The sequence below is a fragment of the Lissotriton vulgaris genome, chromosome 3_1 (genome assembly GCF_964263255.1).
Source record: "Lissotriton vulgaris chromosome 3_1, aLisVul1.2, whole genome shotgun sequence".
NCBI lineage: Eukaryota > Metazoa > Chordata > Amphibia > Caudata > Salamandridae > Lissotriton > Lissotriton vulgaris.
Genome location: NC_141689.1, coordinates 269,729,136 through 269,756,437, shown reverse-complemented (window position 1 = coordinate 269,756,437; position 27,302 = coordinate 269,729,136). Strand labels below are relative to the sequence as shown.

The 27,302-nt window shown below is 44.6% G+C and overlaps 1 protein-coding gene across 2 annotated transcripts in view; it reads right to left on the bottom strand.

Annotated features, from left to right (window-relative positions):
• The window catches only part of POLI (DNA polymerase iota), a 231,995-nt gene that overhangs the window by 93,412 nt on the left and 111,281 nt on the right, over nt 1–27,302 (bottom strand). For both annotated transcript variants that reach the window (XM_086960401.1, XM_086960402.1), the window contains one exon: nt 12,127–12,218. In XM_086960401.1, the coding sequence (XP_086816527.1) occupies nt 12,127–12,218 (92 nt within the window). The remainder of the gene's footprint in view (nt 1–12,126; nt 12,219–27,302) is intronic.

Genomic DNA, 27,302 nt, shown 5'->3' with positions numbered 1-27,302 from the left:
CAAGCATCCTGGGACTGGTTTTGGGTTCATAACCCTCATCAGCCAGGCTATCTTGAATCCATTGGCAAAGTGAGCAAGGGACTCACGTCTGAGCATACCCTGCCAACTTAGGGCCAACAGAGCGATACAAAAGGGGATGATGGACGGAGCGTTTGAGCAAATCAAACACTCACCCCCAGTCAAATGATCTGGGTTTAATCCATCACCATTCTTTAGCTCACTCCGCCACCCCAGTTCAGACATGGCGATATGCAAATCAGTCTGACCCTGTGCCTCATGGGAACAGTCCAGCCCGAACTGCCAAGCCATGTCTTTCCTGGACCTGGGGTGAATGTATGACATTGTTCTGCATTCTGTCCATCAACTGTTTTTGCATTTGTCACCCCGAGTGGGATGGGTATGCTCAGACGTGAGTCCGATGCTCTCCACACCACTGGAGTCAAGCTATCCTGTCTGATGACGGCTGATAGCCAGAAACATGTCCTAGAATGCTTGATTCCGGTCCAGGAAAGGCATGGCTTGGCAGTTCGGGCTGGACTGTTCCCATGAGGCACAGGGTCAAGGCTGATTTGCATATGGCCATGTCTGAACTGGGGTGGTGTGGAGTGCAAAAAACGATGGATTAAGGCCCAGATCTCTGTACTGGGGTGAATGTATGAAATTGTTCTGCATTCTGTCCATCAACTTTTGTTTTTACATAATATGTTATAGGCAAAAGAAGTGGACTAGCCCTTATATTTAAGGAAATAATAAATCTCACCAAAGCGGACTTTCCTAACAAAGTTGTAAGGCCCTCATTACCAGATCCAACCCTACTCCAACTTCCTCTTGTAACCTATTTTTATTGATACAGTTATATATAGTGCAGACTTGACACTAGTAGGATATCAGAGCACTTTACAATAGGTTAGGCAAGAAGAGAGCATGACAAGCAGCACAAATGCTGTCAATACCCGTTGCACATCGGGAGGAGGTCAGTAAGGTGAACATCTAGGCGTCGACAGCGAGTGAAAGCCTACGTTGAGACATTCTGTCAGTTAATTTTCCATATGCTGAGTCAGAGAGTTCTAGTGTAGGTTTTTGTTCATTAAAAACAGCTTGACTTCTTTTTTGATTGAGGTGATTGACTAAGTCAGTCTGATTTCAGGGGAAAGCGAGTTCCAAATTCTGGGGGCCATTCCGGAGAAGGTTCGGGTGAATGTTTTTTTATTTTTAAGGACATTTCTGTGGTTTTAACAATTAAGTGCTGACGCTCCTATAGGATCTACAGTCGCCAGACAGTTCCAGTTAGTCAGGTAGACACTTTGGGGTGTTGACGTGTAGAGCTATATGTGTCAAGCAAACAATTTTCAGCTGGTCCTTGCCTCATATGGCAGCTAGTTTAGTGCCTTCAGATTGAGCGTGATGTGGTTGTTTCTCTTGGACCCAATGATGACCCTGGCAGCAGAGGTAAGAGAACCCCTTAGTGGAGCCAGCTTGTATCTTGGCAGACCACATAAGGTAGCACAGTTGTTTTGAGGCCATCGAAGGGGAGTAAGGGCTTTATTTTTCTCAGTATGTGGATTCGAAGGTTGTCTCCTTTGGTTGTTGTGCTGATGTGTTCTTGTATGTTGAGATTCTTGTCGAGTGTTATTCCTAGTTATCTTGTGGCATCTATAACTTGAGGAAGGCAATTGAAGGCTGTTAGATGTTTCATCCAATATTTGATGTTGTAGGTTCCTCTTCGTGGGGCGATTATGAGCAATTCTGTTTTGAGAGAGGTGCGTTTGAGGAGGTTTCTGATCAACCAGTTTGAGTTTGGGGTTTTTTGTAGTGTTGTGTTGAGTAGTCGGACATCTTCAGGGGAGGAGATTTTTAAGTACAGATGGGTGTCATCAGCATACATGTGGTATTTCATGTTTGAGACTTTTAGAATTTCGGTTAGAGGTCCCATGAAGAGGTTGAAGAGAGTAGGCGATAGGGTGGACCCCTGTGGGACTCCTAAGGTGACGGGAGCGGTATTGTACAGGGTTTGACCAACCTTGATTCTTTGAGTTCTGTTGTGAAGAAACGAGGCAAATCAGTTTAGAATGACCCCCGACAGCCCCATTGTGCATTCCAGTAGGTTAAGAAGGATGTCATGTTTGACCGTATTGAAGGCTTATTCTTCCTTCTTTACAGACCACCACCTAGCAATGCTATAGTCTCAGATAGGTTTCTAGACCAAGTTTCAACCTTATAACATTACACTCCACCCTATGCATTCTTGGTTATTTAAACATTTGGTTCGATGACCCCAATAGCTCCCATCCAAAAACTATCATCACTGGCCTAGTTACACTGAACCTACATCAGATCAAACACAAACCCACACACACACACTGCACCGTTCCTAGATAGCATTTTGCAAATCCTGAACTAGTTACCTTTTGAAGGATTACTTCAGTCACATGGTCAGACCGCCATCTGGTAGCTTTCCAACATAAAGCACCACAAATCAACACACCTAAGAACACCTTACATGTATCCAGCTATCGACTGTAGAATAAACTCAATTTTGAATACTTAGTAAACAAAATTAACATCCAACTCAGATCTAGGCACAATACATTCTGTTCAAAAACTCTGAGTGAGTACAGAAAGCTTTTGATAGCCTTATACTACTAAGAACAAAAACACAGGAGAAAAGAAAACAAGCACCTTGGAGAAATACATAACAAAAAAAAGATAAAACAACAAATTAGAAAGCTGCAACACACCTGGCTCAAAACAGCAATCAAGACAAAACTTCACCTACACAAACTTAACAGAATATACAAGTGATCAAAAAAGCTATAAAAAGTACTATTCAGATAGGAAGTCAAAATGCTAAATCCGCAAATAAAGAATTTGATAAAATTCTCACAGAATTTCATAATCCTAAATGCACAGAAGTAACTCATATCATTACTCAAGAATTCCCTGACTAACTGGCAAATCATTACACAACCAAAACAGACACGTTAGACTCCTATTTAAAACAAAGGAAAACAACCAGCAGCAACCCATTTCAAAAACTCCCCTCCAAGAGTAGGCAAAGCCAGCCTCTGCATTCGTTCAAACAAATATCATAAAGTAAATCTATGGGCCTAGTCAAAGCAAGCAGGCCGGGCGGCTGCTCTTCTGACCCTTGTCCACAAGAAAATCTACAAAAACATTCTTTCAACTACCGTTGCTGCCACACCTGTAAAAAAAAGCATCAATAATTCTTTAACTAGGGTACAAGGAGAGCAAGATGACATTTGCGTAAGACTCCATCACCCGCCGCCCAGGCCACAAGCAAACTCTGTTATCGGCTATGCTACCTGGCCCTGACAAACCGGCTCACATGCCCTTGATCTTGCCGTGGAAAGGCTGCCGCTGGATACATTGTTGGAGGAGAACAAGCCCCTTCATCTAAACGCTGCAGTTGGAAACGGCTGCGGGAACAATTTGGGATCTCTCACTTCTCGGAACCACAATACTTTTCACCTGCTTTGTGGCTCCCGCTGAGGCTCTGCGGACTCTAAGGAGAGCCCAGTGCTTTCTGCCACGGATGATGCGTCCCGCACCGGTACAAAAACAAAGACAGCTACTTACAACACTGGCTCTTCCAGTACGAAGGGGGCTGGCCCCTGATTTGGACACTGCACCTAAAGGTAAAAGGGATAATGGGAATGCCAAGAGAGCGATAGGGAAATCAGTTGGGGGTACCCTTAAAGAGAGTGGGGGGTACCCTTAAAGAGAGCTGTGGTACCCAGCCTTCAATCGCTAAACTGTTCCCCGGGGTGAGCTCCACGGCTTTAACGGGGGATTTAATTATAAAAATTTGGGGCGATAGGGGAGGATAACACTGACTCTGCACAGAATATGAAAGGACTGCCTAACACTCAAACGTCAACTGTGCTAATGAACTCAGAGCCAGCACAGCCTGGGGGCTTACACTCAACAAGCTTAATTGAAATCGCAAAAGGAACACCAGAGCATAGCTATCCTGCAGCAACTTCTCTGGCTATTAGGATTGAAGAATCTCAAACATCGGGTACAAATACCTGGTATGACTCTACCGGCCCAGGGCCCGAGCAGCAAACCAGTGGCAGATTCATTACTCTTCAAGGCAACGACCCTGCCTTATTGTCTCAGGCCGCCCTGTCTCCTGATCCGGCTGGCGACCATTTCTTTTCTGTGTCAGATGGTACAGACTCAGAGGCCGAAGACAATCCTTCTACCTCAAGCAAGGGAAATCATTCTGAATTAAACCACAGTGATTCGGGTAAAGACACTGGCACACATAGCAAACGAGTGCCTTAAAAAGCATAGTCAACTGAAGTGGGACTATTCTGATTCCCAAATTGCTATCCCTTATGGCGAGGAATCTGACAAACCCCTAGACCCAGACAACCCGCATGCCATTTCAAACTTCTCTGGAGAACCTTCTTTGTCATCAATTCTGCTGTCGATCAAACACTTCCAGCAGGAAGTGCAACTAGATAGCAGACAAGCCAAGAGTGCTGATGAAAAATTGCAGGGAGGACTTAGAAGATTGAACAAAACCTGCTCGGATATCGGGTAAAGAGTCACCATAATTGAAGGCCACACGGAAAGCATGGAATCGGAAGTCGCGTCGTTGAACAATCTATGTTCTTTTCCAAAGCACGTGCATATCGGACGTCATGTGGAAAATAGAAAAGCAGGAGAACAGGTAGTGCTGGAACAATCTCCGCCTACTTGGGATTCTTGAGGGGGCCGAGGGGGAAAACCACGGTGCTTCATAGTGAAACTCTTGAAGGGGGCCTTCCCAGACCATTTTGACTGGAACTGGGATCATGCGATTCAACTGGCCCACCGCTTCCCCCTCACGCTGAGAAAACAACAAGCAAGCAGTGAGGATAAGCCCAGGGAATTCCATGTATTTTTCGGAATTTTTTTGCTCCGGCAACTGGTATATAACCAAGCTTGACCGAATTCCCAGAAGAGCTTTTAGGGGGTGACATTTTTCGCAAAACCAGATTTTTGCCACACTACACTGCGGTGGCTCCTCCGTCAATTAATTACTCCCTTTTAACAGCTGGGTGCTCAATTCTTTTTATTGAACCCTGCCAAACTGAAGGTCATCCTGAATGGAACACCGAAAATGTTCTTTTCTGAAATCAAAGCCCAAGATTAACTTAATGAAATAAAGACCAAGAAAGGACAGAGTTAGGCACTACTAGGCAATCACCAGCATTATAAAGCTTTAATTGGCACTGCCTAATTCTTTCTGCTTTTGCTATGTTGAGCGGAGAGCGGGAAAACATGCTCAGGACGGCAAGGCCACCACGGGCTGGCTACATGGAGCCTCGTGGATCCAAATCTATTACGCTTCAAAGGATTAGCAACTGCTTCTTATCACTTCATACCATTGGCGCAACTTAGCTTAAACCAGGTGAAATTTGGTGGCGAGATGTTATTGCAGGCGACCATCATTCAGGTAATACCGGATTTCTCATTTTCTGGGGGGTTGGGGAGAAGGCGGGGGAGGGAGAGGTGACGGTCGATGGAAGGGCAAGAAGGTTTAGAATGGGTTGGGTCTTTTTGTGGGTTGGAATTTGGTTTTCAATTTGGACTCAAAATTTGAAATCACTTCTTGCAGAAGTAGACAGGGCTAGCAGGGTTTTCGATTGGGTAGACCTGTTGTCTTTGAGAAGCATGTATCGTATGTATATTCATGTCATTTCTATGCACATTTTAAATGTTATAATGTAATAATATGACCAATGCAACATATTTTAGAATTGTTTCACTAAATATCTGTGGCTTGAATGATGCACGAAAAAGACAAAAAGCTTCCCAAGGCCTACGACTCATGGGAGCAGACGTAATCTGCCTTCAGAATACTCATATTGAGGGTTCACAAGTACACCTCTTGAACTCATTAGGATACAGCCTAGTTGGGGGGACCTCGCAGGGGGCGCGGATAAAAGGGGTGGGCATTCTGGCTCAACGCAATCGCCTACTACGACCCTCTCGTATCAAAGCCGACCTCTACGAGAGGGGGGCTCTAACAGAATGCCTGTTAACCATGAAATCTTCCTTTACTCTCTGTTCAATTTACAGGAGTACCATTGATGATCCTGGGGTAATGAACTATGTTTCTGAAGAGCTAGCCCATTGGCCTCTCCAAGTTATTATTTGTGGAGATATTAATATCAACTTAGCTAGTAATTGGGGAACAAATAGTTATTGGAGGTACACAGGCCGGAAACCCAAGGTCTTTCAAGCCTTAAAGAACTTAATACATACACATGGGCTGGTGGACGTCTGGTCCAACCTCAAACCGAACTCAGCTCCACATCATTCCTTTGCCAGATTGGATTATTTTCTGATATAATCTTCTTTGCTCCAAGATAGCAAGATTGATATTTTACCACAAATTCTGTCACAGGACAATCCAATGATCCTAAGCTAAAGGGGAACAGTGTTCCGCAAGCCAGTCTCGACCTGGAGCTTTGGGAGAGCATTATTGCTCGATGAGAAGTATCAAAACCACATGAAAGGCTGGATTCCGGACTTTCTGAAAGTCAATACTGGCTCAGCCCCAATCATTGTTGTCTGGGATGCCCTGAAGGCAGGTATCCGAGGGGAGACACTGCGGGTTTTCCTTAAGGAAGAATAGGAGAAGGCACAGATCTTGGATCTCCAGAAAAACTTATCGGTGCGGTTCAGACGGGGGCAGACATCGAACATGCACAGTTAGAAACAGCCATCATTAGAGCAGAAATGGACTCAATTCTGGCAGAGAAAGCAGCTGGAAAATGGGTCACGGCCAGGGAAAAGATGCACGAATGCAGTGAGCAAGTCGGCCACCAGCTAGCTGTAAGAAGTAGGCAGCATCTCATTACAAATGCAATACACTCAATTCGGGCCTCAACAGGGGATATCACTAATGATTCTAGTGAGATTAGGGCTGCCTTTCGGGACTTTTATTCTCACCTACATACAGAAGAAGTAAGTTTGTTGCCTGCTTCTGTCCTCCGGTCACTACGCCTGGCACTCTGATGGATCCTGTTCGGCATTTGGATACTTTGTTATCGGGTACAAGCCATTAATTGACAGCGCTTGAGCCCAGTTACCTCATTTATAAGAGGCTCTAGGTCTGATATGACCTTCAATTTCTTTTGATATGTAAATATGCTGTGATATACAGGGAATACTTTTATATTGCTGAGTGCCATTAAATATATAAACTTCATAGATATTCGGGAAAGAAACGCTTCTAAACTGACCTTTTTCTGTTACTGTGAACATGCAGCTTAGGAAATAGATTAAATGACACGATGGATCGTTACCAGTTGGGAACTTGAAATTGAATCTCTGTGTGTTGAGTACTTGATACTGGAACCACATATCTGCTAACCGGGTTACCCCTTTTGATACGGGGCACAATCGCCCTGAAGAAGTCCTTTTGAAGGACGTAACGCGTCGGCTGTGCCACTGTCAACAACTGATGTTCATGACCTTGTTTTTACAAAAAAATGTTGATACTGAATAAATGAAATTTTGGAATAACTTGACTGTTTGGGAATGGATTGAATATGTGATTTCCCTATGTATTGAGTAGTGGTGCACCTGTGCTTTTGTTGTATATACACAGAAGAAGGTTACAACTCCCTAGAAATCAGACAGGAGGAGATAGATAAATATCTGGTCTCTGTAATAATGTCACATCTAGATATTGAGGATCGCAGGCAATAAGAAGACCCCCCCTCCTGGCATGAAATAGCCAGTGCTCTGGCAAACTTACCAGATGGTAAGGCGGCTGGTACCGACAGCATTCCAGTGGAGTTCTATGAAGTTTTCTCCACCCAGATTAGTGGGATTTTTGCGGCTTTGGTGGGCCAGATTTTTAATGGGGCCGCCTCTTGAGCGTCTATCAAGATAATTATCTTCCTCAATAAAGACAAATCCCCTCTAGAAGTGGGCTCATATCGCCCAATTACACTAATTAACGGAGATCCTAAAATGTATGCCAAAATCTTTGCTTCCCGACTATCCACTAAAATTGAGCATCTGGTCTCCATATGGCAACATGGGTTCATTCCTGAAAGGGACACTACCGATCACATTCAGAGAACATCACCCTGTTCGAGGCTGCACAGATTTCAGGAGACCCAATGGCGCTAATACTTCTTGACGCAAAAAAAGCATTTGATCGGGTCTCCTGGTTGTTTGCGGTGTGGTGTGGTGTGTCATGAAGAGGATGAATTTTGGACCCAAGGCCATTCAAGCCATCAAAGGATTATATCTCAACCGTACTGCTAGGGTATTACTAAATGGGCAATTAACTGAGCAGTTTGAGATCACGCGGGGAACTCGCCACGGCTGCCCCTGCTCCTCGCTGCTCTTTGCTATTTATATAGATTTTATCAGAAAGCTCATCAACAACTTAGAAATTCCGGCTATATGCTGATATGGACTGCATACTAAAATCATAGCTAATGCAGACAATCTACCTTTCATCACGCCGGACCCTGAGAAACTATAAAAGCCATAGAATACGAGGCACTAGGTTTTGTAAATATCTCGGGGTATGCGTTAAACAAGGGAAAAACTCAGATTATCATGAATAGGCAGATCAATTGGGCTGATCGCAGAGTAGAGAAAAAGGCAAAATACCTAGGGGTAAATATCTTGGCATATACAGATCTAATAGTTAGAGAAAACTTGGACCCCCTTGCTGCAGACATCAAAAAGGCATTTGATCGGCTCAACAATTTTCATCTGACCATGGTAGGCCGATGCAACATCATCAAAATGCTGTTCTTCTCTAAAATGTTATATTACTTTAGAGCCATTCCTCTAGAGTTTACTAATCAAGCTCCACACAAATTTGATTGTTTTTCTCCCAATTCATATGGGCTTATTCCCAACCTAGAAGGTCATTTGAATATCTATCTCTTCCCCTTGACAGAGGCGGATGGGTTCTCCCAAATTTGCGATTTTGGAGAGCCCAGAGGAGTTTTCCACAACGTTCGAGAACATACCTCTCAGACCCTCAAAGACCATTACAAAGCACAGTGTTGCTTTGTAATGAATACTACATGATTATTAAATCGTATGTATTAACCAGGCATGCTTATTAGTTGCAGTACAATCCACTTTACCTCACTTTACGTCAGTTTAGGAGTGTTACACACAGGGCTGGACCCTGTATTTGTCCTGAAGAAGAGCATTCGGGAAGCTCGAAATATGTTGACGTTCACTAGGGACCCCTGATTCATTAAAGCTAGGCACACTGGAGACCCACCCCGTTTTTAACATATCTACTAGGAGCCAGAATAAAGTTCTTTTGCCCACCATTCAACTCCAAAAAACACCACTGCACCACAGATAGTTCATCACAATACAGTGCTCCTACATAGTTTCGCAAATCGTAGCACGCCTCAACCCGCAACGGGTTGAGATGGCCCCTATGATCAAGCATGTCACCGTGGGGAAACCCTGGTGAGTGAGGGGACTCAAGAAAGGACATTTTTCCTTTCATGTCAGATTTTCCAACTCTGACTGAGCGAAAATCATTTTTCCCTGCTCGGTTCCTTAACCCAGATTTCAGATTTTGTAGGTCAGCCGTCTTGCAGCACCTGGACTGATGGAACGGTCATTTCTGGTAACACTAAATTAAGTGTGGACACTGTTTTTTATCTTCTTTCCAAATTAATCACTATGTCCAAATACTGTTCATTGGCGGTAGCTCGGTTCTGAGTGATCAGATTTGCTTTATCTTGGTCTGTGTACTTAAGGTCGAGAACTGATTTGTGGGAATTAGGCTTGCCAGTTGCAATGTTTGGAATGTGTGACTGCACTGCCATCACAGAAGTCACCCACTGTTACAATTCTGGCATCTGCCCATGCAGCCTCATCCGCAACTTTTGTGACCTTTCGGACATTAGGCATACACCCTAATGGCAGCATGGGGTTATATGCCACTTTGTTCTTGATCTTTATCGAAACCCCAAACAGGCAGCAGCTGACGACATCAAGCAGCACCAGCCTGTAGTGTTCATCCTTTGATTTTTCGAGAAGACATGCATAGCTCCAACAAGTCACCCAATGCCGTCTTCCTGTACCAGATGGGTGTGGTTCTGTAAGTAAGTGCATACATGTTTGGGTGGGTCTGTGAGTGGGTGTACATGTCTGAGTGAGTTTGTGAGCAGGTGCATAAGTGTCTGAGCGGTTCTGAGTGCTTATGAGAGTGTCTGAGTATGTCTGTTAGTGGTATGTGAGCAGGTGTGTGAGTATCTGAAGGGGTCTGAGAGTGGGTGTATCAGAGTCTGTGTGGGTGTGTCAGTAGCTGTATGAGTGACTGGGCCAGAACAGAATGGCACCTGCCCCTCTATCCAACAAAAGTCCACAGTTTTGCACAAAATATCAACAGAAGTGGAGTACTTTCTTCTTGGTTTGGTGGAGATGTCCTCTTATTCCAGGACATGAAGAACGTGTCACCCAAGCTGGCGGAAACGCAATGGGGGGGGCCTTTTGGTGAGCTGTCCATCATCCTAGCAAAAGGCAGGAAGACCTTTACACACTACCGAGGTGGATGGAGAGGCCTGGCCAATACTTTCTTTCCTTCTCCTCTTTTTAATTTTTTTTTAGCACACCAGAGCTTCAAGGACACTGCCAATCGGACGTATTCTTGGTGCTTGTTTCATATAATTTGTATTTTCATCCAACCCAGCCACTGCCTCTAAATTAGGTGGTATTGTCCACTACATATCAATGTTTTACAATTCCAAGATGACCAACACATTAGGTTTGTAATGTGGCAGCCAAGCTGGGATTTTGCAACTCTATGCACAAGGAGAATTTAGGATGGCAATCCGCCTTATATTTAATTTAATTCGCCATTGAAAGCATGAGTCAGCTGTGTTTGGCTGGTAGCATGCTTTCTTTTTTCAACTTTTATTTTATCTAGCATATGTTGTTGAGTATGTTTGTGTTTAATCATGTTCTGCAAATGGTTGAGTGTAAGAACGAGTGAGAGAGATGCATGATGGCTTATTAAGTTCCTTTTGATGACTTTAGATGCACTTTTATTTATAAACCAGAGCTACTTGCATTGCCAATGCTTATTATATATATATAATCCATATTGTTTTGCTATAAAGCAGGGATTTTGTATTGCTATGGTCAGCTCTCAAGAGCGGGCATCAAACTAATTGGCTGTGCCAGTGCTCGTTTTCCTAGTGTTAAAGGAGTATCAATTATCTTGTGTGTTTTGATCCAGCATTAAAGGATTAACAGCCCGATTCATCAAGCGAAATTGCGCTCGCAAAGGGCCAGATTCTGAGAATCTGGCCCTTTGCGAGTGCAATTTTTGCATTCGGGATTCATCATCCCAAATGCAAAAATCGCTATTAGCGAAATTGCATATTTGCGAGGAATTGGATTTAAGGAATCTCTAATAGAGATTGCTTAAATGCAATTCATCAACCAATTAGAAATTGCGAATTCGCAATATTTGGTCGCAATTTACCACGAAGTCTGACTTCGTGGTAAATTGTGAAAAAAGAGTAAAAAGCACTTTAGTAATTTTTTTTCTTTTGCTTGTTACACACACACATGTCCTTTGGACATGTGTGTGCGCAACACCTGTTTAAATTTGCATTTAAGGGGTGCTACAGGGTGTCCTTTGGACACCCCTGGCACCCTTAAAATCGCTATCTTATTTGCGATTTGGCCCATAGGAATGAATGGGGAGTTATTCCTTATTTGCGATTATCAATTTGCTAATCGCAAATAAGGAAATAAGCAAATAAGGAATGTGTAGGAATCGCATTTTCTTTTGCGATTCCTACATGAATCCCGTTTTGCGAGTCTGTAATAGCGATTCCTTATGAATCGCTATTAAAGACTCGCAAAACGGGTCTTTGATGAATCTGGCTGTCAGCTTTCAGACTACATAAGAGTTAATGTTATCTTTGATCAGAGATAACCTTTTAATTTGGGGCACATATTATGGTAGGTACACTGAAAACAGCTCAATCTACATTTAATCCAACTCATAAAAAAATATACATAAAAGACCGACCATGCTCGCATTTAGAACGATCACAAATGATAATTGAAAAGGAAGTAAAAGTGTGTAGTCACCTGCTCAGAAGATTGCGCAGCAGCTCCTCTACTTTCATTTTAACTTCAACTTCTGTGGAGCACTTTCTAAAGGAATCTTCATCGCTGATGGACTACAATAAAAAGCCAGAGATGAGACATTTAAGGTAACACTCAAAGAAAACTTAATTGGTCAATTAATTAAAATCATTACACTGTATATTAAGTGCAGTGAATGAATAAAATACATTAAAATAATAAAAACGTCCTTGATGTACAAGGGAAGGAAGGATCTGAATGCTCGATGTTCAATGTGGGGTGATTCATGCTCATTACAAGAAACTAAATCAATACAATGAATGTCCCAGCTAAAAGTTGAAGTCCTTCTTTGTGCAAATGAGCGAAATGCAGCTTAACCATCTGTGGAAGATTTGGCAATTAATTGACCCGAGTCAAAGATGGTTCATGTAGCCCGGGTGCAGAAAGTGCTTTGTGCAAAAGGAAAGACTGTGCAAGTGATATCTAAAACACGAAAAGTGAGCTGGGAATGCTGGTTCGGTGCTGTGATTGATGAGGGGGTATACATCGCCCTTATCCCCGTTGGAGACCAGAGATAACGAATGCATGATGTTACTTAGCATACCGTTACTCTGCAGGTATTTAGGGCCAGATGTATCAAAGGGTATTGCCCATTCTATGTCTATGGGGAAATGTCTTGATACATATGGCCCTTACTTCGAAGTTTTTACTTCGCAAATACCATCACTACGCATGATTTGAGTGCGCATGCTTTTCCTTCGCAAATATATACAAATACATTAAAAATGCTTGTACTTCGCAGTTAATTATTACGCATACCATTACAACGCGTTATTGGTAAAAAAATTATCGTAATAGTAACCTATCCCCTGGCACGCACCCTGAAGCCTAAAATTACCCCCTGCACCCCCAAACCCTATCTCACCCTGGCCCCTAAAAATATCCCAGCACCCCAAAGCCTAAACACACCTTGAATCCCAAAACATTAAACACACCCTGAACCCTAAATATACCCCTCATACCGCAAAACCCTAACTCACCCTGACCCCTAAAAATACCCCTGTACCCCAAAACATAAATGCACCCTGAACCCCAAAAATACCCCAGCACCCCAAAACCCTAACATACCCGGACCCCTAAAAATACCCCTGTACCCCACAACCTAAACGCACCCTGAACCCCAAAAATACCTCAGCACCCCAAAACCTTAAACGCACCCTGAACCCTCAAAATACCAAATGCACCCTAAAACCCTAACCCACCCTAACCCCTAAAAATAGCCCTGTATCCCAAAACCTAAACGCACCCTGAATCCTAAAATTACCCCCTACACCCTAAAACCCTAACCCACCCTGACCTCTAAGCGCAACTTAGTTTGCACAGTAACTGCATTATGTGTAGTAAGCGCCTGCTAAGTAAGGGAACATGCGTAGTAAATGTATGCTAAGTAATACCATTTGCGAACTAAAATATGCATAGTAATGGTAATACGAAGTAATGACTGCGTAGTAAAGGTAGAATACCGAGATAATGGCTGAGTGAGCGGTACAGGCTGATGGGGTGCTTTCTTTAAGGCCTGGTGGACTCCCCGGAGATATTTTACAGTTCTGGAAATTACTCAAGGGTCACCAGAGTTTAAACATGCTATTATGGCTGGTCTGCTGAGGTGCACGCTGTTAGAAATGAGATTTCTGGTTGGTTAGGGCATGCGCTAGACAGGGCAAGGGAGTTACTCGCTGAGGATAACCCATGCTCACTCCCTTGGTAGCTTGGCAGAGAAGTCAGGCTTATCCCAGAGGCAATGTGTAAAGCGTTTGTGTAACACACTCACACAGCAGCGACACACCAGGCACACCACAAAAGAAACTTCACACAAGGTTTTATAAAAAATAGACTTTGCATAACGTAATTACATATGTACAACGTGCCACCTGGCACTAGGTATGACTTTACAGGTATTATATACACTACAGGGCCAATCGGGCCGCTGTCAACCATCAGAACTCACAATTAGGGAAGACCAACACTAACTACTGGTAACATTGCACTTAGCATAAACACCTTAGGCATGAGCATCATGACATCACCAACAGCATATTATGCATACATCATAATTACATCAGACCCACCTTAGGCCTAAACATAACTGAACCTCTTGGGAACCTCAGCCCATCTATAGGCATATTACCACTCAGTGTCGCTGTCCCTCAGTCAGTGTTCCCGAGTTGGTGATGCCAAAGCACCCAAGTGAAACTCACCAATGGCCCCTTGGGTCGGAAAACCACAGAGCGGCCAGGGTCAAGGGACCCTCCGCCCCCCAAGGCACTTATCTACTGTTACTTGAGCATTTTAACGGGGCCCAGGAGGTTCCGGTGGAGGCACCACACCTCCAACGACGATCCTTAAGCTGCTGCTTCCCGCAAAACAGCAGCAGGACCCGGAGTGGAATCTCCGGCCTCAACTACAGAAGGCAGCTCCACCCACAACCAGGCAACTGCTGCATGACTTCCGTCTCACAGGGGTAGGTTCCTCCTACCACCAGGCTGAGTCAGCATGTGGGGCTCTCTCCTTCCTTACGGGTGCCCCGCCCACATGCAGGCATCCTACGCCTGTCTTCCGTTTCGCAGTGCGGGTGCTCTCGCCGTTCTCACCACAAGAGCACTCTTCTCAGGCTCAACCAGCAGCGGGTGCAGCGCCAGCTACGCTCTTCAGGTGAGGGCACAGCAATGTGGGACAATTGGCATCCCCTTCCTCACCCTTGGTTCGTAGGTCCAGCCAAAGCGTCCCACTACACGGCAATCAGTGAGGGGAGGCACCAGAACAGCTCTCGCCTTGCGCTACCTCTCTCCAGTCCAGAGGCAGGAAAATGAAGCAGGGAAATGAATCACGCGCTCATCATGTGCTGGATTTCAGGGCAGAGATGGCTCACAGGCCAGCTCACAGGGTCCTCCAACATAAGGGGAAGTCTTTTGTGGCGGTTCCTCCTGGCGCCCAGTAGTCATCCTCAATTCTAAGTAACGACCAAAAGCATGGGGTCACAGCCCCAATATTTATACTGTGTCTTTGTTCTGCGCTAGCACAGGGCTCGGGACAGAGTCCAAACGAGTTCGGGGGGGGGGGGCACTTAACAAGTGCACAACAGTCCCCCTTTGTCAGTGTAGACTCTGGCCCCAGACACACCACAGGGGAGCGGAGTAGCACAGTGGAAGGCAGGCACAGTCCTCATCAGGGTCAGGTGCTACTCCTCCCACTACTCGAAATGCTGATCGGCCTATTTAGCCTAGCACGGACTCACCCAGCCCCTCTGGAGCCAATGCACCTCCGCAGCAGCCCCAGCCATCCAGAGCCAGACATGCAATACACAACAGACAAACACAAAGACACATACCACTTTTAGAAGGGGGCACTTCTGTGTGCTACTTCTAAAATAGTGATAATAAATCTGTGAACACCATCACGCAGAATTTATTACCACATTTCCAAACATATTCACGCTACTCCTCTCATGTCAGGAATTACCACTGAAACACATATGAGGGAATACCCAATGCATTCCCATGGGAGGGCAGCCTCACAGTAGTGAGAAACCAAAAAGGGTCTTGGCCACAGTTAAGGCACATGTCCTACCTTTTACCTACAGTGCACACTGCCCAGAGGGCAAACCAGGACCTATCTTAAGGGTAACTGATATGTAGTAAAAGGGGAGGCACACACGTGGCAACCACTTTATGTTCCACGTCACAGCGGCAGTAAACTACACGCGCAGGACCTGCAAAGGCATAGGCCTGAGACACGTTTGAAAGGCTACTTTGGTGGGTGGCGCAAGCAGCGCTGCAAGCCCACCAGTAGCATTTCATTTACCTGTGCTAGGTATATGAGATACCACTTTACAAGGGACTGATAGGTAAATTAAATATGCCACACAGGTGTACACCAATCTTACCAAGTTTACCATAGAGAGCACATGCACTTTAACGCTGAACAGCAGTGATAAAGAGTCCAGAGTGCTAAAACTACCAACAAAAGGTCAGAAAAAATACCAGGAGGAAGGCAAAAAGTTCTGGGATGACCCTGCAAAAAGGGCCAAGTCTAACACATGCCAACGTGATTCCAAAAGGGCCTAAGCCAGTGGCAGTGTAGATTTAAGGTGGACCTGCAAAGGCAGGAAGTGTCGATTGCAGCTTCGTTTGGTTTGCCGCACAGCTTAAAGTGAGCTTCTCCTTCTGCCCTTAGCCAAGGTGCAGCATGCGTGTTAGTGGGGAGGATGTCAAGGCGATGTTTTATGAAGTATCCCTTGGTCCTTCTACTGGAGGCTTCACCCAGGTGTAGCTGTACTTTTAGAACTGTATAGCTATTTAGTACCATACATGCGTGGGTGCAGGCCTCAAGAGATGACCTATCCTCCAAAGATGAAATTAGTTTGATATTTTACTAGTTGTTCTTTGAAACGACTCGAGTGTAGCCATTGCAGACCACAGTTGAGATAGTCCAAGCAGGTCAATAGAGTGTTTGAGATATTTTCCGGCAACTGAGTGGGGTTTGTTGATCTCCAGCCAGACGTTCCAGTTTATGGTGCTCTTTTATGGAGACTGGAGCTTGTAGCACACGATGGTAAATGCTGCACATCTATCTATTGATTGTTTGGTTAGACCAAATTGCAGCCTGATTTGGGCAGCCAAGATATAGCTAGGGGATAGAAAACAGCCCTGTAGATTCTGTTTACTGTGCTGTCTAGAGTAGTTGAGGCCCTACCTTGAAGGGCTACGCGTTCGTATGCCAGAGTTGGGAATATCATGCCATTTCTAAAATAGAGCTACACTATGGCCTATTCAGGTTCCAAAAAGCGCCTTGAAAACTGCTGCCAGAGCAAGCCCTTTTCTTTTTATTTCCTCCCTATACGGCTTGAAGTTTCCTTTGTTGTCGATTTAGAGTCTGAGGTGTTTGTAATCATTGACTTCTGCGACCCTGGTGAAATCAAGGAACCAGCTAATTTTGCTCCTTGGTCTTCTAGAACAGTTCATGATTTTTGTTTTCTTGGTGTTGAGTGTCAGGCCGTTTCTTATTGAGTTATCATGGGTGGTGTTCAGAAGGGGCTGCATCATTAACTATCTGAGTAATCAACACCAAGCCATCAGAATAAAGCAGGTTTGAGATGAGAATAGTGCCAAGCTTTGGGCGTGAGCGTTAACCAAAGCCAGGGATGAGGAAAGGTCGACCAGGAATAGGGTAAAAAACTGTTGGGCTAGAACGCAACCTAGCTTGAGCCCACAAAATGTTGGAATGGCCCTGGACAGGTTAGCCTTGCTACCCAGCTTTACTCTGACCCAGGTGCACATATATAGGTTTTCAATTGCTCTTGAAAGCACTGGAGGTGCATCCCAGTCCTTTAGTTTGCTCCAAAGCACGTTTCAGGTGACACAGTTGAAGGCCGGTTTGTAGTCTATGTAGCATAGATAGACTGGTTGTTTATGAGGCATAAAGCAGAAGGGGCAGTACCATGTTTGTCAGAGTCCCAGTTTTTTTTGCCAGCCCGTCAGATTGATCGGAATGATTGAGTTTGCGTTAGCCCAGTCGAGGAGCCGTTCCAGTAAATTCCCTAAATCCTCCTCCCATCTGGTACGCATTCTCTCCGGTGATCTGGGGAGTTATTCAGTTTTTTCCGATAAGGTAATGAAATTGCCTTTTCGTACAAATAATCATCTAGGAGCCTATCCTCCAAGGGGGAAGAGGTTGGCAGATCTGTTTCCTTTGGGATGGCACGTTACAATGCGTGGCGTATCTGGAGTTATCAGAAGGTATCTGCGGAGGCCAGTTCATAATCTTTCTGAAGGTCAGCAAAGGGTCTAATTCCCCCCCCTACCACCCCCCCCCCACCCCACCCACACATCGCCGCCTCTGGAGAAACCAATAGGGTCCCACTTATTGAAGCCTGGTTGGTCAACCAGCGGTCCCAAGCAACTCGAGTCCCATAGTGGCGTAGCCAGAGTGATCTTATCTTTCTGACCCATTGCAGCTGATGCTATGTGCCATAGTTTGACTGTTGTTAAGGTATTCACTGGTGCCACCTGTTTCCCGCCATAGATGGCCCTAAGGTAGCATCCTGGTCTCATGCTATTTCTATCCATTCTATAGGCTGGCTCGTCTTGGACTACGTGGACCCATGGGTTAATCAATATAAGTTGACCTGCCTAATAGTAGTATTGTAACGCTGAAAGTGCAATTCCCCCATTGTACCAACTCCTGACCAATTTGTCCAATGCTATCCGCAGTGTTCTGCAATCCCAGAGGATTATCCGTATCTCTGCTTCTACAGCACAAAAGTAGTCAGAAGGGACCAAATATTGTATGTTTTGCAAGATGCATACAAATCGGGGAAGCACCATTATATATAGGGAAGCCTTGCCTAATTGCGACAGGGGCAGAGTACTCCAATGTCACACATCTTACTGTAGGCGGCGTGAGGGGGGTCCAAATTGCGGTCAAAGAACACTGCAGGGTCTTTAGTTACATGAAGTCCCAGGTAATTAAATCCCTCTGTCACCACACGAGCTGTACAGGTTCTGGGAAGCCTCTGACTTGCGTCCCAGAGGACGTATATCAACGATTTCTCCCAGTTTATAGTATACCCTGAGTATTTTTGGTACAAGGTGAATATATAAAGCACTCTGTGCAGGGAAGAATAAGGGCTGGCCAGATCAAGGAGAATATCGTCCGCGTAGAGGGAGAGTCTATCCTCCCAATCCATTGCCCATTTAAGTCCTCTGATAAGCATGTCACCCTGTATCCACACCACCGGAGGTTCCAATACCAGGGCAAATATCAACAGGAACAGAGGCACCCCTGCCTCAATCCCCTGTGTAGTTTAAAAATTGTTGATCGTCCCCAATTTACCGTCACCTGCGCTAGGGGATCTGAGCAGAAGATCAGACCCATGGCAAAAATTTGTTTCTGAAGTCTAAAATCGCTAGGACCGAGAATGAAAAGGGCCATTCTGTCACATCGAATGCCTTTTTAGCATCCAGTGACATTACAACTGCCTCTTCCCTAATACTCTCGGCTGTTCCCAACACGCCATGAAGGCACCTTAGGTTGAGTGCGGTATGTCTACCTGGCATGAATCAAGAGTGATCGGGGTTGATCAACCTTTGCATCAGCGGAGCCAGGCAGGCTGACAGGACTTTTGCTAAGATAGTCACTTCTGCATTAAGCAGCGACATTGGTCTGTATGGTGCGCAATCTTCTGGTGGTTTACCGACTTTGTGTATTACCACAATATGGGCCAATCTTTGATTGTCAAGCAGCGTCTCCACTTTGACACTCTCCTGAAACATCTGCAATAAATACAGGGGCGTTGTGGATGCTGTTATTTTTGTATAAATCAATCGGCAGGCTGTTGGGGCCCATTGCTTTCCCAGCTTTTAATACCCTGATGGCCTGCAACACTTCCCTTTCTGTAAGCTCCAATTCTAAACTATCTGTATCAGTCTCTTCGAGGGAGGGCACATTGAGAGTTGATAGCAGGTCCTGAGCTGCCATCTGGGTAGTCTGCGTTGACGGAGCATACAATTGACTATAGTATGCTGCAAAGGCGTCCACTATTCCCTGTTGGTCTCTAATTGGTTCTGCCTTTTCTGAAATGATTTTGAACATCCAACTAGAAGTATGTTCTCTTCTATCTAGCCATGCCAGCAACTTGCCTGCTTTGTCACCCACCTCATATAGTCGTGCAATGTCAATGTTGTGCTCAGGCTTTTCTGCTCGGCTATATCCCTATATTAATTCTGCTTAATTTGTAACCTGTGTTGCCCCTCTGGGGTGTCCGACAGCAGTAATTCAGATTCTAATGTCCAAATCTCCCTTTTCACAACTATAAGCTGTTTCATACTCACTTTTTTATGACCAGATATTAAGGAGACTCCCTGACCTCTGATTACTGCCTTGTAGGCCTCCCATAAAGTTCGATTTGATTCTACTGACCCATTATTCTCTTCAAAATAATTAATTGTCGTTTTCAATAGGTTCTGCTTAATAGATTGTATTTTGAGATACCATGGGTTAAGTGACATTTGATTTCCCCTGATTGAGGGCACATCTGCGTAGGAGGCACTAAGCTGAGAGTGGTCTGAAATGCCTCTTGGGAGGTGGGTCATCTCCCCAAACATTGATAGCTGGTCCACCAAACCGAATATATATAGTCAGCCCTGCTAAGTACCACTGAACAGGCGTTAGACTAACGCATTTCAGTGTGGTGGTCCGCATCACTGCCTCAAATGCAACGTCGTGCATTACAGCACCAGTGCAGCTGCCAAGTCGAGGCTGCTATAATGCACCACACTGCATGTGAAAGCTGTGGCAACAAGCAATGCACACTTTTCCCGGCAGGCTAAGGGGGATAGCTCTAGCTGCTGCCCTGCTACAATGTTACACATTAATGAAACTCGATAGTGTGGAATGACGTCAACAGTCAGAAACCAGTGAGATAGTGTCAGTTTGAGATACACACTTTTATAGGCGGGTTTGCCGTGCCACCTGCAGCGCGAGCGCTCAGCGGGCGGAGGTTGCGATATATTAATTTTGGCTGCCCCAGTAATGGTGACTAGCTTTGAGCCCACTGGCGAAGGCGGCTGACTTGAACTTGCAGTGCTCTTCTAACAATCATGGCACGGCAGAGTTGATGTGCTCATGGTAAAGTGGTCCCGCGACCGGACCTGACCCGAGCGGTTCCTCAGCAGCCCAGAGGCAGCACATATAGCTGAGCCAGACTGCGGCAGGGCATTGCAGAGGAAGTACATGAGTTGTTGCGGCCACGGCCCGCCAATTGCTGTCGGCTTGGGCTTGCCTCAGTAAGGTAATCTCCTAGGCCTAATTGCTAATCCCGGATGTATAAATGAGGTTTGTTACCAGAGTGCAAGAGGCCATTAGAGCAGACACCATCAGCGGTGATCACTTTGCATATGTTAATGATATTATTGTATATGTGCACATTCATGTATAATCCCCAGTTGGGGCGGCACCAACATGAACTTCATGTTTGTGTATGTTGTCTTACACATGTCTGCCATGGTCACTGGCGCCTTAGTATATTCCGATGGACCACACCAGTGAATTGTGTGTGAAGGTTTATTACACTCTTGCTGTAAAGCGCGGTGTTATTACCGCTGCCTAATATGACGAAGCATGTTACCTATCATGCTAATAAACATTTGCTTTAGCGGCGTGCGCGGTGACAGGCTTGATCACCTTCTGAGCTGCGGCTGGTGTGATGGTGACTGCCGCCAGCCAGGCTCAGCAAATAGTGGGTGGCGTGCTGGATTGGGCGGATCCCTCAGTCATCTAATAATTTTTTGATGAGCTTATTTCTTTTTGAAATAATACAGCCGGTGGCCTGCGATGTGACTCTTCTTGGAGTTTCTCATTGCTGAGATGTGTGTAATTGTTTATATTTCTAGGTTTTCCTCGCCTTTATTGCTTGATTTTGCTCGCCAGAAAGTGTCACTCAAAGTCGTTGAAATGTAACTCATATTTACAGAGAAATTAGGAAAATGTCACACATAGCAATCTGAAACACTGGCAGCTTTGTATAGTCTATGTGGGATAGGCTCCTGTGAACACCAGAATGGAAGGTATACTGTTGGGCTGATGGATTGCGTATGTGCTACACATCTACTAGGCCGATCGCCGTGAGAAAAACCACCACAGATTTCCCTGGGATATCTCTCTGCCTGGCTGGCCAGCGATTCTCCATTCAGGGCCGTATTACATTCGCCTCCAATGAGCAGCTATCCCTGTGGCAGACTGACTAGGTGTGAACCTAGGTCAGCGAGTGTGGGGGAATGTAATCTTGGGAGGGGCTGTAGAGAGACACAATATTTCCCAGTGCCCCGACAATGTTATAAAACGTCCGAGTAGGTCGTGCACTACTTTCAGTATTGTGAATTGAAAGGACTTGCGCAATAAGATACCCACACCTCTTAAATCTCTAGTATAGCCTGCATGGTTGTATGTCATTACATCGCATACTAATACCACGCCTGCCATTACAACGCGGGTATTACTACGCGATGTCAATGACAACAGCATGCCATTACAGCGCAAACTTTAACCATAACTATGCCTTTACCACACATGCCATTACAACTCAAAGGCATGGATGGTAAAGCTATACTCATGGCTAAAGTTTACCAGGTAAATGACTCTACCCTACCCTACTCTAAACACTAATATGGTACCCCTGCACAACCCTCCCCCGACCCCCAGTCCAATCCCTACAATAACACTACACTACCCTGCACGACCCCCGATAGTTCCCTAAAACACTGCACTACACTACAAAACAACCCAAAAACCCTAAAACACTACACTACACTACCCTAAACCTTAAACACCTTGTAACGCATGCGATGTAATGGCAACGCAGAGAGAGATTGCAGTTTCCCGCCTGCATGAGCAACTAGGTTATAGCCTCATTTATTAAGTGCACAGTCGGAAGTCGCTTATGTGGGTGGGTGTCCTGTAACAGGGCGATGTCAGGCTCCTGTCGCTTAAGGTGTTATAATACCACCCCTTTTTTTGATTTATCTCCTAGACCATTGTCATTCCAAAAGAGGATTATGAAGCAATCAATCGGGGGGTCTACCTCTACTCATTTTACAGTGCATCTATGTTTGAAAATACGACCAAGGATATAACAATTCCGTGGGAGCCACAAGTCTGCCCGCAACCCATTCAGGGGCAATCAGGCAGAGGGAATTTCTACAGACTCCCCTGAAGTAGTCTGGGAAATGTCCAGTTTTGCGACTTTTAAGTGTTTGAGACATGCATCGCTCTATACTTTCATTACTAATCATATAATGTACCTACGAAACCTAAAAACTCCGCTAAGGAAACTACCCCTTGCATTGCCCCTCCCTGCTTCCTTGCAATGTAGACTTGAAACTTCGCAGCCCCCCCCAATCCTGCAGAGTGCCTGTGTACCCCATCCCTCATTTCTTGATGTTGAGGAGCGTGACCCGGTCGGCCTTCCACCCACCGGAGCTCCTTCCACTAAGCATGCACTAGGTTTACCACTTTGTAACAGTTTAGTTGAGTTCAGCAGGATCTTAGACAATCCCCTGCCGCTTTCCATCGAGTCACTTCTGAGGCTACACGTTGCTCCAGTCCAGATTATTCTCCTCTGCTAGTAGCCTCTCGAGTGACCGCGGGAGTCTTTGTGACTACCATTTATCTACTATCTGTCTAATGTATTGAGCAGCTTTTGTTAAATGACTCACTCCCAGGTTGTATCCGCTCTCATCGGAAGAAGTTGAAGATTCTACGAAGGCCTGTCCATTGTTGCCCGTCGCCAACTCCCCGTTCTATTGTCTCCCAGGTAGTCAACATACCTTCTCACTTTTTTGTTGGTCCGGATTATTTCTATTTTTTCCAGGGGAAATCAAAGAACCAGGTTTTCCCCTCCGCCGCAACTCAAAGCCTAGGAAGCAGCATTGTGTATTTCAGTTCTTTCTCACAAAGACGCTTTTAAACTTCCAGGAAGGAGCACCACATCTTCTGGACTTTAACCGTGAAATCCGTAAAGAAGGTTTTCGTAGCATTGTCATATTTTAATGGAGGGGGCAGTCTGTAATATTACATCCTCAGTGGGCCTGTTCCACCGAGAAATAGTTCGAGACATCCTGGGGTTGTAAGTCCATTGACAGGCCTGAGCCCTTTCTGGTAACTCCCAAAATTTTAACATGATTTCTGCGGGCGCGCCCTTCATAGTCTTCTAGTCTCGCCTTCAGGGCAGTCGTTGTGTTGTATGGTTTGTGGGCCTCTTTTGCGTGCATGTTAAGTTAGCATGGCTTATTCGAAGTTTAACACCTTCCATGCTCATGACGAGCTCAGCTCGTCATGAGGCACGGTTGAGCTGCACTCATGACGAGCTGAGCTCGTCATGAATAATGGACTTTCAAAAAAGTCAGCACCAGAGAGGAAAACCCTTAGCAGCCATGGAGTTAAACACCATTTTTTCCCTTTACTGCTTTTGCACACAACACTGCTTAGCTGTTTTTGTTGACTTAGCTAGGATGAAGGTCTATACATGGGAAACGGGTTGTTTTTCGACATCTCTACACATACATTGTATCCCCAGTCTGTACAGTGAGTGCTAAGCCGCCAAGGTTATCATAACGTGAGCCTGTTTATTGGCTTGTCCGTGTAACACATTCTAGACACAACAATTTGGCAGCTGCACGCCGAGTAAGATTCTGGTGCCTTTATCATAGCACACTTGCCAGAATTGCACACACTTGGAAGATTCCAGGCATGCAGAGAGACTAACCGAAACTGATGTAATTTACACTTACTGAGCGGTCAGGTAAATGGGGACCCCCTAAGATTACTCCAGAGACCTTCTATAGTTTTATAATACATAATTCCTAGATAGGGAGGGTGTTTTAAATAGCCATTTTTATCACCTGATTGCACTATCATTGTAACATGATTTCTCATTTTGTATTTTATGGAATTGTAACCATGCTGTCCGTATTATTATCCATATGTATGCTGATGTTGATTAAAATACTGCGCTTGAGATCAGGTCGTTAAAATAAACATTTTAACTTTAACTTGTCTCTATTTTACTCCTGTTGTGGACTGGTATGAGCGTATGACAAAAGAGTGTTCTCACTTCCCACTATTCCTGAGATGGTTTTAGGTCGCATGTTCTAGGTTGTCTGATCATTGGTTTCTTTGCTATAGGAGCTAATGTGACACTGATTGCTAGCCTGGTAGGGGATTTTGGGTACTAAGGTGAGTTTTGGCACACCCTAATTCACTGAGGTCCTAAGTCTCTGTGCACAGTTCTGTGTTTTTGCGCAGAATCCCTGTTACAGTTGTAGTTTGGAGCTTTCCAACAAGCACCTCAAACTCTTTAGTGGATGACTGGAGCGTGGTTATGGAGTCTTCAGTGGCTTTTACCCGGTCCCCAGGTTTATAAGGTTGCTGTGCATCAGCGCTACCTTCGAAGTGACCGTATCGATTTTAGTTTTAAGTGCTGAGCGCACTCCCTGGAGTGCCGTCATTATATCCTGTAGTGTCAGGCCTCCTTCCTCAGTCACCAGCTTCTGGCGCTGGTCGTAACCCCTTCCGAAAGATTGTCTACCTGAAGGCTCGTAAATGCATCTAATTTTGTTTGGTGCGTCACCTTTGCACCTTACTGTTAGGTGAGCTGTGGCCACTTCTTTTGCACAACACCAGCCGGCTTCCTTATACACCTCTAACAACTGGTCAGGTCACTGCCGCTCGCCTTTGTCTTATACAGCTGTACAGCTGTTTCAAAGGCTGGTTACCTCATCTTAGACTGACGGCTTTCTGTTTATCTATTGTGAGAGTTTAATGCAGGGTCTCTGATGCAGAGCAATATGGTTGTTGCGCATGGCTTTTCATCAGTGGTCGAGCCTCTACTGACTTGAGCCCCGGACGTATCGCCTGTCTATCCGGGCCCTGTGATGTTCTCTCCCTTTCCCCTTTAAGACTCAGGAGTCTTCACCTGTGTTCTTAGATTTCAGAATGTATTCCTCATAAGAATTCTGTATTTTGTCAGTTGCTCTTGGCTGTTTTGGGATGAGGTTTAATAAACCCACCTTGCTTCTTTAAACGTTTTCTTCTTTTTATTACATTATTTAACAACATTATATTGGCGACGATCGGAAACGACCTCAACTAAACAACTTGGCAAAGAAAATCTGACCTTGTCTCTCCTCCAGCGGCTGTTCATCTATATTTGAAGCAAAGCGTTGACTTCACAGCGGCTGAAATTTGGACTAATTTGGTGGTGAGGAGAGCGGGAGGCATATTTAAAGTTAAAAGATACTGGGGCTAATTAATATAAAATATTTTTAAATTAAACAAGGGACTTTGGACTGCGCGTAAAGTAAACGTTCTTTTCATGCTCGCGCTGCGCTTCTAGCAGAAAAAACATCACTTACGCTGCGCTTCAAGCTAAACGACGAACGTACTACGCGCTGGAATCCTCACGTCTTCCTGTATAACACTGCGTTTCAAAGAAGCCTACGCTGCGTTTCAGTAGAACGTTCTCACTGACGTCATCCTTCTACTCTTCAAGAAAGGCTGCGCTCCGTTCAAATAGAACGTCTTCATTCTTCAATTGTTCTTCAGAAGTTTTCTCTGTGTTCATTGGAACGCTGCTCTGTTTGCATTTGTTCTTACCACACAATTGGATTTTGAATGTCATTCAACAAAGGACAATGCACAATTAATGAACCAGGAGTGTTTCTTTTATTAAAAAACCAGCATTAAGAAGCATTTCATTTAAAAAAAAGAGAAGGAAAAAATATTTACACTTTATAGATAGGAAGTTAATACTGAATTCAAGCATTTTTCTTTAAAAAAAAAAAAAGGAGATAATATAAACATAATAAGAAAAAGAAAAGACTTATTTTTTTATTTACTTACCTTTTTCTTTAAAAAAAAAAATGCAAAATGTAACTCAGCCTGCATTTTTTCTTACGAGTCCAGGGGAATCAAATGTAAAATGGAAAAAGTGGAAATTTTTTTTTGCAAATTACGCAAGAGTTTGTGGAACAAATTTGAGTGCGGAAAGAAAACATTCACTTCTCCTACATTGTCTTGGAGGTGAAGGTCAAGATGTTCTTGAACATTTACCAGATTTATTGCCTGCCGAGCAAAGAAACTTAAATGAATATGAGATAGCCATTCTACAACTTGATAGGCACTACTTACCTAGACTCAGTACTATTATGGAAAGATACCATTTTGGATTGAGAGAACAAAAGAAAGATGAGACAGTAGAAGATTATGTATCTTCTTTAAGGAAACTCGCATCATCTTGTAACTTTGGACAAACCCTTGATGAAAGGATTCGAGATCAATTTGTTTTAAGATGTGCACATGATGATATTAGAAAAGAACTTTGGTTGAAGGATGAGCCTCCTCTCGAAGAAGTTCTAGTAATAGCAAAACAAGTTGAACATATGACAAGATTTGTTGGGGAACTTAAAAAAGAGAAAGAGAAACCATTTACTTCAGAGTCAAAGGATGAAATAAAAGTGAATGAGACTGTTTGTCAATTAAAAAAACTAGAAAGTGTGAGCTCGGAAGAAAAGCAAATAAGGTCATCAAACCCATCTTTCTCTACATCAATTAACAAATTTTCTTGT